We start from the raw sequence: 16,949 nt of genomic DNA on the forward strand, positions 1-16,949 counted from the left end.
CCCCCTCCATCAGTCTCCTCCCGACAGACTGACAGCTATAAACTTTCCTTTGCAAACAAAAGTTTGCAGAAGAAGAGCCACCCCCACCGAGGGGAGGGAGGGAGGGAGCGAGGACCTAGGACACCAGGACGTCTCTCGGGGCCACGCAGTTTAAAGCGGTATGATACTATGTGCAGGCTTCTTATCATACCATTGGAGCTGGCCACGTAGGCCCATACAATGTTTTCATGAGACACAGTTTGGGCGTGTCAAAATGATGTAGGCATACTAGCAGTTACACGGTTTTACATTCAGGAACGGGACGATTTAAAAGGAACCCCGTGGACTTCTGTTCCTGCTGGCAAAGTCAGCGGGATTCGATAAACAAGTTGCAATGGGCATGGACTCTGTTCTCCATATGAAACTGCTGTCCAATCGTATTACCCCCTCTAGTGGAAGGATAGGATGACGGCTGCCCAGCTCTGTTCGAGAATCAGACCTCATTGATAAAGGTCAAAACAGGCCTGCGTAAATCGTTGATACAAATATACCGTATATGCAAATTAACGTCCATCAATATTTCAATATATCAACATGGGGAGAAATAACAAAGAAATTAGGAAACATGTATTGTTATTACAATAGATTTACATTAAATCACATTTTGTTCTCCTCTGTGATGCAACAACTTACGTCTCTCAGCACCAACACCAATCCAGACCGTGCAACCACGTCACTTGGCGAGCACCTGTATAAATCCAGACTGTCACACTAAGAGACGCACCATGCAGACGAAGTGAAGTGGCAAGATGCCCCAACGCGGCTTATTCCTTTAATTCCAGGATCACATTAATTAGGTCTTTCATAAATGAGCGGACCATGTTGACATGCCATTAGGAGACGCCAAGAGAGTCAAGGTGCTGGCAACAATTTGCTCTATCTTAGGAGATGGACGACGTGCTTAACCAAAGTAGAACAATGAACAGAACTTCACCCGGAGGTGATCCATTCGGCAGTCTCGAGGACATTGATATGACTGCCGACGGGAGCCCTATCCTCCGGATCGTCATCTCCATCGTGTATTCTGTGGTTTGCGCGGTGGGTTTAGTTGGGAACCTGTTGGTCTTCTTCCTGATGAGGTTAAGACAAGGTCGGAAGAAGTCCAGTATAAATTGTTTCGTTATTAATTTGGCGGTGACGGACTTCCAGTTCGTGCTTACTCTGCCTTTCTGGGCAGTGGACACCGCGCTGGACTTCAGCTGGCCGTTTGGCGACGCCATGTGCAAAATCATCCTCTCGGTCACCGTCATGAACATGTACGCTAGCGTCTTTTTTCTAACGGCGATGAGTGTGACCAGGTACTGGTCTGTCGCCTCAGCCCTGAAAAACCGAAGCTGCCGAGCGTCTGGATCCGCCAAGTGGGTGTGCGCCGTGCTTTGGGTATCCGCCACAGTGGCCACGGCGCCCACAACCATTTTCTCCACCGTGACAGTCGTAGCAGGGGAAAAATTATGTCTTCTCAGGTTTCCAGAAGGACATGACTGGCTGGCGCTCTACCACATTCAGAAGATCCTGGTCGCGTTCATCATCCCGATGCTCGTGGTCACGGTGAGCTATTTAATGCTTTTACGCTTCATCCGTCAGAAAACCATGCGCAACAACAACCCAAAACGAAGGTCTAGAGTCACAAGATCTGTCACGATAGTGGTTTTATCTTTCTTTCTTTGCTGGATGCCCAACCACGCCATCACACTTTGGGGGGTGCTGGTGAAATTTAACGCTGTCAACTGGGATAAGTCCTACTACATGGTGCACACCTACGTTTTCCCGGTCACCGTCTGCCTGGCGCATGCGAACAGCTGTCTGAATCCAGTACTGTATTGCCTCATCCGACCCGAGTTTCGTAAGATTTTACGGAATCTATTCTGGAGACTCCAAACTCCGTCCATAAAGAAAGAATGTGCATTACGCACGCTGTCAGGGAAGTTCCGCGCGCCGTACGAGGAAACCCACGAAGTTATTCCGCTGCACGCCACGGACAACGGACAGTTCCAACTGTCCATCATAGACAGAAAAGGTTTATCCCGCTCGAACTCGTCCAACACTTGAAATTTGTCGACTGGAAAAAGACTTGCGAGTTGTTTGTGAACGGGATGAAGGACTTTTTAAGTGGTTCACCTTGTTTTAAATATACCATGTTGCCATTCGAGGGTTCCTAATAAGTACTTTTTGAAAAGCACTTTCTAATAAAAAAAAGGCATATTGTCTAGGTTTACTCTTTGTGTCTTTTAAATCTTTGTACACCGTTATTATATGCCATTTCGACCTATATGTTACACTTAATTCATCAACTTGGAATCAACACCCCGTTGTGGCGTTAAGTATGTCTGTTTGGATTTCAGTTTACATCTAAATTACAAAAATATTCAAAGTGCATATACGTTTGAATGATTAAAAGAAAATGATCCTTCCAACATCCAATTAGTTGATTTGAAATGTCAACAGTCTACACGGCACTGTTTTTTCACTGTAGACTTCAAAATGTACACAAAAAAATAACATACAATACTTGACACATAAAGAAACCAAAAGTGTAAAATACACATTCATTTATCAAGATTATGTCTGAGGACAAGACCAACAGACATTTGATTTATGTCCACCTTAAATGGCACCAACCTACTTTACGACCAGTTGTGATGTTGATAAGCCAATTCAAGCCATTTCACTATATCCTCTAGCGACACACTAGAGGGTAGATGAAATGTGAAATGGCTCAAATAAGGGTCCCTAAGGTTTTGACCTCTATACTGTTAACATAATATGGGCCTCTACATATTATCTGGTAATGTCTTTGTACATGTTGTGATATTTGGAGAATTGTAGGCACGCAAGCGTATACAATTTTATAATTAATTTCAAATAAGATCAATGCATCTCCAATTCAATTTATCAATGCATGGAGAACCCTGATTAGTGTAGGTGGTGGTGGGGGAGGAAAGAACTGTGGCAGCTTACACATTGTATACCACTTGATGGCATGACACACAGTGAGGATATAAACCCCTGCCAACCGCCAAACCAGCCGCTGCATTAAGCTTCTCCTATACAAAAGATTCGGCCTGTGCCATAAATAATTATTGTTGGGTGCCTCCATTTAGATTGATTTGACTATTTTACTCTCTGACACTCTGATTACATAATTGTATTTTGAGAAAAACAATATATTTCCATTCACAATTTTCCAAAGCAAATATACAGTAAACAAATTCCCAAAATAGCCTGGATCCCTGCTCTATCCCCCTCCATTCAGCCCCACTTGGTGTAATCCAATTAGGGCCAAGGACTCACATCTATACGAAACAGACCATTCCCCTGCATATAAAAATAAATGTGACCTCTAGAAATACTGTTGTTTTTTGTGTTGTATTGCTGTTTTGTAAAACAATTTGAAAGATTTTGACAAGCAAATCTGAGTATATATGTAATCTGTAATGTGTGCAGTGATGTGTGTGTGTATGTGCATGTGTGCGTGTGTATGCTGGTTGTTTCTTTATTAAACCTTCACGGGGAAAAGGCTGTGTGTGTGTTTTTGAAATACTTTACTAGGTGCTCCACGACCCAACCTTCCAGCTTTACTTATTTTCACACAGCATTCAAGATAATCAACCTCCCCACCCCAGCCTGTCAGAAGCAAATGAACTTGCTATTGCACATATTGCACGTCTGGTAGTCAGCAGCCCTGAACACTCCCTTAACCAATTCTTCAAATTACTCCCATCTGGACGCAGATATAGGGTACTAGACTGGAGAAAAAAAAGCCCATTTTAAAAGAAGTTCTGTCCCCTCAGCCCTCATAGCACTGAATATGAAAAATCTAAATATTTTTATGTGTAGATTTTTTTTATCACTGTATATTGTCCATGTAATGTTTATTTCTGTCTACATGTTTTTCTGTGGTATATGTGGGAAGAGGGTTTATCTGTTATGTTGTATATGTGGGAAAATTGTTTATTTTTTATCTGTGTGCTACACATTGTTGCTACACTGTGTTGTGTCTTTTCAAATGTATGCTGCCTTGAAACCAACTTGACTTGACTTTGTGAAAACAATTATCCCTTCTCTTGAGTATACCGGGCTTGCCATATATGAACCATATTGGCACACAAACTTTTCTTGTTACATTGGTAGAATAATATACTCCAAAAAATTAGATGCTCTTAAATGTCATGAATTCTGATTAAAAATAAATTGGTAAAACATTATAATAAGGTACCATAATAAATAGCAAACTAGTCATTACCTAACCCTTTGTTAATATTTGTTAATATAAAATATTAACATTAACTGAAATATCTATTTGGCACAAGCTAATAATTCTTTCATCATTAATTAAATATTAGTTGTTGCATAACCCTAACCCAACCCTAACACACGACCCTAACCATAACACACAACCCTAACCCTAACCATAACACACAACCCTAACCCTAACACACGGCCCTAACCCTAACACGCGGCCCTAACCCTAACACACGGCCCTAACCCTAACACACGGCCCTAACCCTAACACACGGCCCTAACCCTAACACACAACCCTAACCCTAACACACGGCCCTAACCCTAACACACGGCCCTAACCCTAACACACGGCCCTAACCCTAACACACGGCCCTAACCCTAACCAGCGACACTTTGTGGTCAGTGAAAAAAAACTATTAACTTGTGCCAAATAGATATTTTAGCAACAATTAACAAATATTAACAAAGGGTTAGGTAATGACTAGTTCGCTATTTATTATGGCACCTTATTATAAAGTGTTACCAATAAATTTGTTTTTTATAATAGGTGATTAATATTAAGTTTCTCAGTTGATTACACAAGTCTATAACTGATCAAGAAGCCTGATTTGATCGGACAGCTTGATTTTTATTCAGCAGAGTTATTTCTATCAATACATATATGCAGAACATAAACATAAATATAAACATTTGGCAAATAAAACTTTATTTCATGAGTCTCATTATCTTAACAATATTGTGTTTATACACACACCCTTCCCCTTTAAACTCTTGCCACTTCAAACAGTTGTTGAAATGATTCTGCTTTACATTCTATGGCAACAGCAAACCAAATAGAATCCCAGACCGGATCGACTTCCCACCCAAAGACATTAGAGCACATTAAAGGCTCTATTCTCTAGGTGTATTACCTCCCGTTTCCTGGTTCATCACAGAGGCCAATGACATTTTAATTGGGTGAAACCAGGATGTGGAGATCAGCAACAGCACACAGCTATGCAGCATTAAGTCTACACAATGGTTGGGAAGTGATTCAACATCTTTAGTTGTCACCTTGGCACTCATTCTATTTACTTCAATTGTTCTTTATTCCCACATCTGTGGACATTGTGGTAGACTTTACACATGCACCTTTCAATGAAGGCTATTTGTTCCACTCTGAGACGTGTTGGACGTGATTGACACCCGCTCGCTCACCCTACTTGTGGTGGGAATACAATACTTACAAAACAACATTGTATGTGATAATGTATAAAAGACATGTACAAAATTCAAGTTAATTTCTATATATTACATAAAAGTGCATCAGAAATGGAAAAAGATAATCACTCTGTGTGTTCCCAAGACAATGCTAAAGGAAAGACGCAGGTCAAAGTCCAGAAAGAGAAAATGTTTTTTGCAAGATGTGATACAGACTGTTTATACAAGATCTTCTGAAGCACACACGCCATAGGAATTATCTTACAAAGGCCTCTTTAAGATTGGACATTTCGATATCTTTCATAAATAATGAGGTGGCTTACCAGTTTAATGCCTCAAAAGCGCTTTTGAACTTCCAATTACGTGGCCACATACAGTAAAATGGCTTAACACTTTATGGTACCATTCGGGTGGCCCAACACCCTTGAGGTTCTCGCACATATCCATAAAGACGGTGAATAAATACACATTTGTAAAATACAAAACAGGATTGGAAACTGAGCTTTCCGCAATGCAGCAGATTCTCAAGCTCCAAAAAATTGACCAGACTCACCGACCGACCAAACTAATCCTGTACTCAGAATCCCGGGTGCTGGCCACTTGATAACCAAAGGGCCCTGAAGGTCTACTGAGGGAGAAACATGGTGGCTGGCAACCCAGGCTCCTGAGACTAGGACCCCACTGGGCCTTGTAACAGTGCAGGAATGCTGGGTAAACACGCCGCAGTTCGTCCTCATGGGTGTCTCAAGGCGGGGCTGATCGGCTCGGGACGGATCCAGTGCATCTTGCCCATGCAGAGTTGCGCGCCCCTGTCCTGGGATCGTTGTGGGGGCGTGGAGGGGGAGGGGAGACTGTGGTCCCTGAGTTTTGGGTCCCCTGTGATAGGGGTGTCCTGCGGGGGTAAGAGGGGGAGGGAGGCTTGCATACGTTATCGCTCTTCCGCCACCTTGCCGTTCACCGGGTGCTGGTCCTCGTCTTTCCTTTTCTGTCTCTGGAAGAAGCCCAGCTGGGCGGGAGAGATGGTTAGAGGACATCCATTACGATGACAATAACAGCCGCGTTGCACACCATCGGCTGTTTGCCATGGAGAAATGATCCATCATGGCGCTAGCAATAACACATGATGTCACTGTCACCCGATTAAAACAAGCCCAAGTCAATGAAGGCACACTACTAGTCAATAATATTGTGGCTAGTTGATCCCTGTACAAAAAGGTACTGGGTTTGATCCCCAGGCCACTTTGAGTGAGATGCCTAGCCCATTTACTGTTTCTTCAGTAAATCTGAAATCACTGTAAGTCGCATTGAATGAAACCATCTGCATACTGACGAAATGTTAATATAATTGGATTTTGTCTGAGCAACGTTAACATTAGATTAATCCCAGTTGGGATGAAGTATCATGGAGCATGTGTTGAGTTACGTCATGTTTACCTTCCATAATGCAAGGCTCAGCAGGGCTAACAGTAGCAGGCCCCCCAAAGTGCTTCCTATGATGATCCAGATGGAGATTCTGTAATCTCCCTCCTTCCTGATCTCCAACACGATCTACATGGGGAGACAGAGACAGAGCCACAGTTGGCAAACGCAACTGCAGCTATTCTGACCCCACCAGTCACTAGACTAGTATCACAGCAACCACACAATTATCAAATAACCAAAATATTGTGGGAATAGTAATTAAGCGGTAATTTCCAAGCAGTGGAAAGATAAAGAAAGATAGAGATAATGACATGTCAATGTCATTGTTAAGTTAGATATTTTTCAATGATAATGCACACTTAATAATATAATAATAAATGACTGGAGGGTTAAGGCTAAAACTTGGGGAATTCAGAGTTTTTCTGTGGTCTAAATTACACTTGATTTAGGGAAAATGTTCATTCCAACACGGATATTAAAAAAAGCCAACGAAATCCACGAGGCAACGCACTTAAGTTTTCCGATAGCAACTGAGTAATTTAGCAAACTGCTTACCCACAAAAAACAGCGTGCCAGATATGGTTGTATAACTCTGGCCAATAGATGGCAGCACACATTAGCGTGTTGGCCCCATTCTGTGATGTACAAATGGAAAGCACTGCTGGTCCTTTCGGTCCCCCAGCACCACACAGCCACGTAGGCTGCGATAGCAACATGAGCACACAGGGATCCTGCTGATCACCCCTCAATGCAAAGCCTTACTATACCAGCCAGTGACCACAACCACTGTGGTAGCCCTAAGAAATCTTCAGCAGAAACAATACGGTAAGACTTTATAATAAGGGTACATTCATTAACCATTAATTACCATTAGTTAATGCAGTAGTAAGCATTATTATATATCAGTAGCATAGGAGTTGTGGTTAGGGCTACGTTTTTGTAGTTTAGTTATTTTAGGATAAAGTAACTCTGATTAGGATTATGGTTAGCATTAGTGGGTTAGTTAACATGTTTTTTTTAACATGAACACAATGAGCAAATTATTACTTGTTAATGCTTACTAATGCATAAACTAATGTATATGCAGTATCCTTCATGCAGTAGTGTAGTAATGTTTTGTGATATATTGTACCCTTATTGTAACAACATGTTACCAATGCAATTTCTCTCAGTTTTATGTATATTCTAAAATAGACCTAATCAAAACAAGATCAAAGCCATAGCCCATAGCATAGGCTTTTTGGTGAAACCAAGCTTTGTAGTGCAGTGAGAAAACAGCAGCTAATCGTCAAACACTTAACAGTCTCTCCATTGCCGTTTCCCAGAAAGGCTTGAATCAAAGCTGGTGTACAAGTCTAAGCACCACCAGAATTGATTTGCTGCTGAGGTCGTTGTATTTGTTGTTGTTGTTGGTGACTCACATGTCTGAGCGGTCTGTCTTCGTGTAGAAACAGCGGGCTGCTTGAGTCCAGCACAACGGACGCACTTGTCACAAGCTCCAGGATTTTGAACTGCAGCTGGAGGAGAAAACAACAAACCCAGCGAGAGAAAAATGTATTCTCATTACCATGAACAGATTGGATAAAGCATAATTAGTGCTCTGGCATCTGTTTCTCTCGTGGGTCTCCCACGTGTACTCATGCTTTCAGAATGGATCCCATAGGGGGCTATCTGGTGATGATGATTATTACACTGAAGTTTTTGCTTGAAAAAAAAAAAAGATTCTAATATAGACAAGAAAACAGTGTATTGTATAATTTTTGTGCTACTGAAAGACAATAAACAATGACATCACGTCAACCTGCAAGCCTGTACATCTCTTCCAATCTGGCAACCTTCAGATGGGCAATATAAGGAGAGAGAGTAGGGAGGCCTAAGAGCTCCGTCGCTCTGTGATCCTGCTCACCGCATGCAGCGTGTCTATCCGCAGCACCCCGGAGATCTTCACATCAACCTGTCGGCAGGTGTCCAAGTGGACGGTGCACTGGATGGGCAGAATCAGGGTGTTGGACTGGTTCTGTTGAGGCGTCGTGTACGTCATCCAAAGAGGAACAAGAACAAACAAGGAGGTATTCAAGTTACACCATGAAACGATGTAGAGATGTGTGTTGATGATTTTGTCAATGAGAAAGAAGGTGGATCTAATTTAATATATAAATAAATACAATGAATATATTTAATAAATATTAAATATATACTATGTATACCAGACGTGTAAAGCGGGACAGGTCCTCCGGGGAGGCCCGGCTCTGGGCAACGTGCTGGGGGGGAACACACTGGGTACCGTCTGTCTGGGGTGAGACATCACACACACAACCACAGCCACCACCACGGTCTATGGTCAGCAAGCACGTCGCCAGCCTATCTAGGCCCTCACATTCGGCTCCACATTGACAACAGAGAGGAACAGTGAGGTGCCAAATAACGCAAGCTTTGGCTCACTCTGCATGTTTATAAACCATGGATCATAACAATCCCAATGTGATTATTATTGCAATTATGGGTTGCATGTATATCCTTCTCAACGAGCCTGAGGCTTTCTTCCCCAGACACAAAGACAGAAAGAGAAACATGACACATGACCTATAGAAGGACAGGAATTATAGGGTAACGTACACAGAAGTAGATCAAGGTGTCTAAACAAAATGTGTAGTCTGTGTCTAGAGTTCATGCAATGTCCCTTAAAGAGTGAGACATTGAAGATTAGTGCTGACGTTGAACCAGCTCTAGCTACACCTCCTACCTGGTCAATGTAGAAGTCTGCGATCCGCAGGAGCTGGTTACCATTCTTGGTCATTTCCGGGATTTCGATGTTGAGCTGCAGATCTCTGACTGGGAAAAAGCCTAAGTTCTGGATCTGGTAAAAATAAACAGTAGAGTGTATTCAAACATTGCCCATGAGTTGCAGCGCATTGAAAGGTGGGGTGGGGAGTCGGAGCTCACCTGGAAAGTGAAGTTGAATGGCGGACCAACAACTCCAGGCTCTTCGAGAGACAGGTCTGACTTGATGTCATAGCGCCTCGGATAAGAATCCCTTCAGGAGAAAGAGAGAGAGATACAGGGCGAGAGAGATAGCAAGAGGGAAATATAATAGAGGGTTCAATTTCATGGCATTAGATATTAAGTGTCTTGTTGTAAGTGCACATTATACAAATCATTAGTGCGGAGCCCTCTATGCTGGATCTGGAATGTACATGTTGTCAACTCCCATGAACAGTAGAAGCTAATAACTCAGCAACAGACACCACTAAAGGCTTCTCTCTCCAAAAAATGTAAAAGTAGAAAGTAGAGCCAAGGGAAATGCACAGGAAGAAAATCTATGCAAAAGACACACCTGGTGAACAGAAGGTCTGTCTGGTATTTCAGTGAGTAATGAATGTCATTGAGGTTGTCAGTCAAGCTCATCTCCTCTCCATCACTTTGAAACAAAAACAGAGACATTTGATATTGAATACTGTTATTTAAAGATGTGGAAAGCATCTGAGATAAGTAAATTGTTGGACTTATGCCATTGTTTCTCCTAAGGGGGATTAATAAAATTGTATCATATTGTTTATATAATCTGAAATACATTATTGAAGTACATGTCTGAATTGTTTCTTGCATCAAAGCAACAGCATTTGCAACATCATGAAAAATACAAAAAAGGCTACGACAGGCTTTCGACAGGCAAAGCAAGTAACCATGAATAACAAACAATAATTATCCTTATCCTCTGCTACAATTTCCGTACTGAGTGTTGTTTTTCAATTAATGGACTAGAACTCTTGACAAAATCAGGAGACGAAAAAAAAAGGTTTCCAATATTTTGGGTAAAATTGTAACATCAACTAAGATATAATGGACATGGGAGAGCTATACACATCTGTGTTTAAATGTTAACTTAGTTTAAAGCAATCATACCTGGAGGCCTGGAGGCTGATTCTCACATGATCCAGGAAGATGGAGCGACTGAACTCAAACTCCAGTCGAAATGTCACCTAAACAGAGGAACCAAAGTGATGGTCACTTTATAGTTTTGTCTTTTCAATGTAAGCCCGCCTTTTTGTTAAGTACACAAATTGAATGGCACACGGTTTGGGGGAATAGCCGGATGTATTTCAAGAAGTCCAGGGACTTTTAACAAATGTTTTATGGAGGAGATGATGACTTCCAACGAAGTAATATCAGTCGTCTAGCCAATAAGGTCAGGAAGGCCTCAAGGTCAGCTTTAATTCTTGGCAGGGCCACTGTATCTGTTATTACTCCAAAGAAAGCTTGTGGTGCCCTTTTCATTTTGGATGAAAGAGCACCCGAAGTACCCCCGATAAGGTATCAAAGATAGTGGACCAGTAGCTGTGAAAAGAAAGGCAAGACCATAACATATGAATCAATGAGGCCGGACCTTATCAACCCCTGCCACAAACGGTTAGATATCAGGATACATTTTATAAAGTCTGACTTTTGTCCAGTGAGTTTGGTGTGAATCCAGCAATACTCTGTACTGTTGTACTAAAAACCCACCATTGAAAGAAATTGCTTAATTTAGGCAAATGATGTAGCCTTTGAAACAAATTTCCATGCTAATTAAAGTCTAACCCAATACAAAGGATTAGATCAAATCTCAGGGGATGACCTTATGATCTGCGAGAACCAAGTAGGTAGAACAGACAAGAGCCGAAGAAACATATAGATGAATGCAAAACTAAAGTGCATTTGAACAAATGGAGTGGAGGGAATTGTTTAAAATCCCCCAAGCGCCGTTACTGTAATGGATTCCTAATGGAGGCCATCTGGCCCCAGAACCACAACTAACAAGGTTAACTGTTGCTTCCATTTGAAATTAAGACTCTTGTGGCATCATCATATTATACACATACACCGTACACCATGCTCTATTCACACTTTTCCCCATTATCACACATTCACTCATATGCACATCGTACACAGTAGCAAACAAAAACACCTGTGTGTACAACAGTATTGACAAACGCATGTGCTTAAGAATGTGGGCAGAAACTAGTTTGAATTGGTTTATAGAGAAAAATAGCAGAACAGGGCTTTTTTTGTTTTTGATCCTCAGGAGTTGGGGGGGGGGGGGGGGGGGGGGGCACATTTGGGACATAGCACAGGGATGGGCAGTCTACATTATCCCTAATATTAAACATCTATTAATTAATTGAAATAAGGGATGTGGTTTGAACAGTATTTTGTTGATGGGGTACCCTAGTATGTCATTCTAGGCATTAGAACGCTCGGTAAACCTCTTACATTATAAAAGCCAACAGAGAGATGACATTATTTTGTATGCTTTAGTCGGTATAAACTAACTGTCCTCTTCGGCCAGAGATCCTGTTTTTTCCTGCAAGCACAACAATAATTGCCCATTTGGCAGCTGCAGTTGACTTGCCTTGACTCTTTGCTCTATTCTAAAAGACTCTTCAACCTTCAAATATTGTATATATAGTATTAAGAGCTTTTGTTCCTATAGTGAGTGATGAACTATGGCTCTCGAAGGCTTGAAGGGGGACTCAAGCCCACTTCAATAGGCTGATATTGGGCACTTTGTCGTCAAGGGGATAATTGTTGTTTGCAGTGAGAAGCTGGACCGTTCTATCACCCTCGCCTTCAATCACCCCCCACTTCCTGTCAAAGCTCTCTCCTCTCCACCATGCCATCATTACGGCAGAGCCGTTGTGTCTGAGCAGGGACAAGGCGCCCTCCAAGCGCCTTGACCTTCGCTAGAGTGTGCCGCACCACAAGGACACTGCAGAGAGCCTTAACACTGCTGTTGCCACAAGCTTACTGCATAACCAACAAATGGATGTATGTGCGACGCCAATGATGGTGGTCCAATGACAGAAGGATAGGCGATGACATCACCAAATTAAAGGTAATGAGCTCTAATGAACCAGAACGAATGGTTGTTTCCATGTGGTTCTGAGTTAACCACGTTGGTCTGAAGTGCAAAAGCCTGTGGACTTTAGGAAGCTGTGGTCTACTTTAGTGCAATCTCGGATCCAGCAGTCCTACTTTAGCAGAATTTCTTGGGGGGAAGGCACACAGAACTTCAAGGGTCAGAGTTATGCCTTGTTTCCTGTTTTGTTAAGGATACATTCTACTCACTTGCTTCTATTCTCTTCGGAAGGAGTGTTAAGTGTTATTTTACGTGTTAGTGTTAAATGTTCATTGCCAATAGCTAATTGCGTGATTACAGATCCCTGCCTCAAGCAACACGATTGGTTGAAACAAATATGAAGCGTAAGAAAATATGCCACATTCACCCAGGTTTGAACTCCTCAGCGATCATTTGTGAGACTACGTCTCCTGTCCACAGCGGCCCAAGCATTAGATTTGTGATCACTCTGACTTGATCGTGGGTTGGTACCTGAATAAAGATCCAGCCAAACAATAATATGACAGATTTGACTAATCTTCCTTCTGATAAATTAAATATAGAGGGCTATTCAAATTAATCTGATACTCTTCTGCACTGTATATGCAATTCCCCCTGCCTCTCCTTCGCATGCTTGCTGTATAGCTAGAAAATATATAGGCTTCATGGTGATATTAGCCATCACATATATTATGCATCGCCATGGCGACCCCTTGACAAGCATCAGTAATTACAGGTTCTTCGTCGCTCTCCTCTCTCGCTGCATAAATGTATTCCATAACAGATGATGGATATGTTGAAATGAACAGATGAGATAATGTAGGTTATTTGCTGAAAAATAACTTTGTATATTCAAGTTGAAAATCCAACAGGTAATATTTATTCCAGTGTGTTCCAGGTCAGCCGCGGTGAGGACAACCAGTGACCGTGAGGGAGTGAGTGGTCCGTGGGTGGTTTGAGGGGGGGCACTCACCTGGGTCTTGGCTCTCATGAACGGTGCGCTGACATTGCAGAGCTTGACGTTCTTCAGCCGAGCCTCGTTGTGACACTCCACACGAATGTCTGTGTTGTCCTGCATGGAGGAGAACAGCTCTTCAGAACCACTTGGGAACACATTCAGTCACGTTCATGCGTTACAATAATATAGTGAACTACATTAAATTCATGAGATGCCCAGATTTATGTGCTTTTACTCTTGGCAGAAATCCCCCATATTATGCAGTATTTATTCTAATGCCCTGAATGCACTGCTTTTAGGTATTTAGCAAAACACGCAGTGTATGCAGTGACTAACATTCAGATTAATGTCATTTAGCAGCAGGTAGGGCTGAGGGGGCCTCTTGCTCAAGGATGCTTACAGGTTAGGCTGCGGACATTGGGGATCGGACCGGCACCTTTTGCCTTGGAGAGTAGACAGTCTAGCCACTATACCATCCTGCTATTCTACCTCAAAGGGATGTGTGGCCACATCCGAGTGGTGAAGCCCCCAGTAACAATTACACACAATATGTACTCGGATGTACCTGAAGTAATACCGGCTTTATTATGGTAAAACGACAGCAGGGTTAAAAAATAATGAATGGCCCAGGCCAATAAAAGTTACATTGGGATGGTTCAACTTCAACTCACTATCCCGTTGGGGCCAGTGCTAACGAATGTGATGGGCTACATATAAAATTAAAAAAGGTTTAATTATAAAATGGAAATGGTTATGGGAACGCCTCTATTTATGCATTGAGGGTCCACCTGTTGCTATATGAAACCCAGATAGTGTTGAACAGAGATGGCGGTCAACAGGAGAAAGGGATTGTTGTTTTGAGGTGTTTGTATTTGTTTAAATATATGATTAACCATGTCAAGTACCAAAAGTCATTGGTTTATGTTCCAATATGTTCTAACGACACTGGTTTGTGCCCAGTAAAAGTGGCCAGTCCCACTGGCCGTACCAGGTCAGTGGGAGATATAATTCACGGTTGAGCCCTGCCCTACAGCAAAGTAAAACAGCAGCGATGGTCGGAAGGCTGGGACGTCGACCTGACCAGAGAGGAGACCCCGTTACCTTGACGATTAGGCTGGAGAAGCGCAGGTTCTGTGTGTAGGAGATGTTGAGGCGAGCCCCATAGGCGTTCTCCCCTTTATTGTCAAGACGCACGTCGACCACCACCCTCCGCCGCTGGCTCTCCACCACCCTGACCGCTGGGTCGGTGCTGCCGCCAGCCAGGCGTCGGCAGAAAGCGCCGCTGGAGGGCAGCGGCTGGTCGCAGAACTTCCTGTGAAGGAAGACGAGGTAATGGACGGCGAAGGAGAACGAGGGCGAAGACGTGAGAAGAGATGAAGGAGAAAGAGGCAAAGAGACGGACAGAAGCAGAGAGAGACAGAGTGTGTGTGTGTGTGTGTGTGTGTGTGTGTGTGTGTGTGTGTGTGTGTGTGTGTGTGTGTGTGTGTGTGTGTGTGTGTGTGTGTGTGTGTGTGTGTGTGTGTGTGAGTGCGTGTGTGTGTGTATAGCTACCTGGGAGTGATCAGATCCGTGACGCTCTGCAGTGCCAGGTCAGGTATACACCGATCATCCTCATCACAGCCATTCCAGAAAGGAAGCTATAGCAGAAACACATTTCTCTGAATTATTTTGAATACGTTATTGATCGTTTTTTGAATTTCACATTTTGAGAAGACCCGTTCAATCAAGCCATAACATGTTAATACATTAAAGTAAAAGAGTGCTTTAATTTACCTCAGTCTTTGAAACAGTGGGCCAAGTGTCATCTAGGATAGGGCCTTGGTCTAGCTCTTGCATCCCCACTTGTACAGCAAAGACTATAGGCCGTATATAGTCAGTAGTCTCCTAAAATACATAGTCTTGTTAAAAGAGTTTAAAAAACATTACATAAGTGCACTAGACCTTGTCCATGGAACTTATTAGCACTTATTAGCACACTTAGAAACATTGGTTAACATTTTGAATAACCGCAACTTTGAAGCATAAATAAAGCATTAGTAAAAAGTGGATTCCTTATTATAAAGCATTGCTCATTCATTAATTCTCATTAGTAAACTGTTCATAATCAGTTATCAATTATTATCAACATAATTTGATAGTGGTTTATAAGATAATTTCTAAAGGGTAGGTTAATGATTTACTATCTATATGCAATGTGTTAATAATGCTTTATGAACACTTAATAATGCTGTCCTTCCTGAATAGTTTAAGTAGTTAGAAAGCAAGGATTTCAAGTGAGCTTATCTAAAGTATTTTTGCCTTCCTAAGCATTCATAAACGACATGTAAAGGCTGGATCAATCAATTCAGGTAGTTAAATCCATTAGTTAAGTCTTTTTTGTGAGCTAATCTTATGTGAGGACTATCTATGCCTTACTTAGCAATTATAATTTACATCTAAATGCTGGAAATGCCTCAAGCACCATTGCAGAAGATTAGGGCATGTATAGTAATCCCAAGAAGAACTCACACAAGAAGTGTAACTAATGTTTTCTAAATACTTGACCTAATCATGAATTGCAGCAATATTTGGAGTTCATCATGCCTTATTAGTACGTTCAATATTTAGAAAATCCTCAGCTTTTTTTTTTCTATAACGTGTCAGAACAATGCTTTATAATGCTGAATTTACTAGTACACATGTTGTTAAGTACAGTTTGTAGCACATCAACACAACATGCAATCAGAACACAGCGATCGTCTTTTCTAAACCATGCATTATTTACTCAAATCGATAAGCTAAATAGTGAGAAAAAGATCAGTTCACTATAATCAGGGTTAGCTAATTACATTCAACTGATGTAGAATGCCTGCAAATGATGCTTTCTGGTGGTTGCCAGACACTGGAAGGGTAAATGCGGTTAGATAATAAGTGGTAAGGGTTAGAAAGGGTGGTCGCCTCACCAACACATGGAAGTAGATGTGTTCACAGGTCTCTTTCCCAGGAAGCAGGGTCAGGTTCTGAGGTTGCAGCTTTTCCAGGCTGTCCATAATGGCGCGGGGGTTGAAACGACGCTCCGCAATAGAGACGTTGTATTTGATCGCTAATTGACAACAAAAACAGAAAGCATGTAAGTAAATGCATAACTTTATACTATTTATTATACCATTCATTATTCATAAAACAATAATAAATATAACCGCAAGCGGTGATTAACGGTGTCCGAGCAAAATT

At 42.0% G+C, this 16,949-nt stretch overlaps 2 protein-coding genes across 3 annotated transcripts in view; one reads left to right on the top strand and one right to left on the bottom strand.

The window, feature by feature from the left end:
- Window positions 1–927: 927 nt before the first annotated feature.
- LOC307076185 (relaxin-3 receptor 1-like) lies at window positions 928–2,088 on the top strand (the record flags this gene model as incomplete). The annotated part of the gene is made up of 1 exon (XM_079737079.1): window positions 928–2,088. One exon carries the CDS (start codon window positions 928–930, stop codon window positions 2,086–2,088), a length of 1,161 nt encoding a protein of 386 aa, XP_079593205.1.
- A 2,919-nt stretch (window positions 2,089–5,007) lies between these two features.
- Window positions 5,008–16,949, bottom strand: part of itga11a (integrin, alpha 11a) — a 52,524-nt gene continuing 40,582 nt past the window's right edge. Inside the window, exons 17-30 of one of the 2 annotated variants that reach the window (XM_079736794.1) lie at window positions 16,679–16,818; window positions 15,510–15,620; window positions 15,288–15,373; window positions 14,838–15,048; window positions 13,752–13,850; window positions 10,807–10,883; window positions 10,238–10,321; window positions 9,847–9,937; window positions 9,647–9,760; window positions 9,111–9,194; window positions 8,810–8,920; window positions 8,325–8,420; window positions 6,916–7,029; window positions 5,008–6,472 (exon numbers count right to left, since the gene is read on the bottom strand). In XM_079736794.1, coding sequence (XP_079592920.1) covers window positions 6,410–6,472; window positions 6,916–7,029; window positions 8,325–8,420; window positions 8,810–8,920; window positions 9,111–9,194; window positions 9,647–9,760; window positions 9,847–9,937; window positions 10,238–10,321; window positions 10,807–10,883; window positions 13,752–13,850; window positions 14,838–15,048; window positions 15,288–15,373; window positions 15,510–15,620; window positions 16,679–16,818 — 1,481 coding nt within the window. In that variant the 3' untranslated portion in view covers window positions 5,008–6,409. Of the gene's footprint in view, window positions 6,488–6,915; window positions 7,030–8,324; window positions 8,421–8,809; window positions 8,921–9,110; window positions 9,195–9,646; window positions 9,761–9,846; window positions 9,938–10,237; window positions 10,322–10,806; window positions 10,884–13,751; window positions 13,851–14,837; window positions 15,049–15,287; window positions 15,374–15,509; window positions 15,621–16,678; window positions 16,819–16,949 lie in introns of both variants that reach the window. The other variant, XM_079736793.1, reaches the window with a different exon arrangement.

This window comes from Pollachius pollachius, assembly GCF_949987615.1.
Source record: "Pollachius pollachius genome assembly, chromosome: 5".
Lineage (NCBI taxonomy): Eukaryota > Metazoa > Chordata > Actinopteri > Gadiformes > Gadidae > Pollachius > Pollachius pollachius.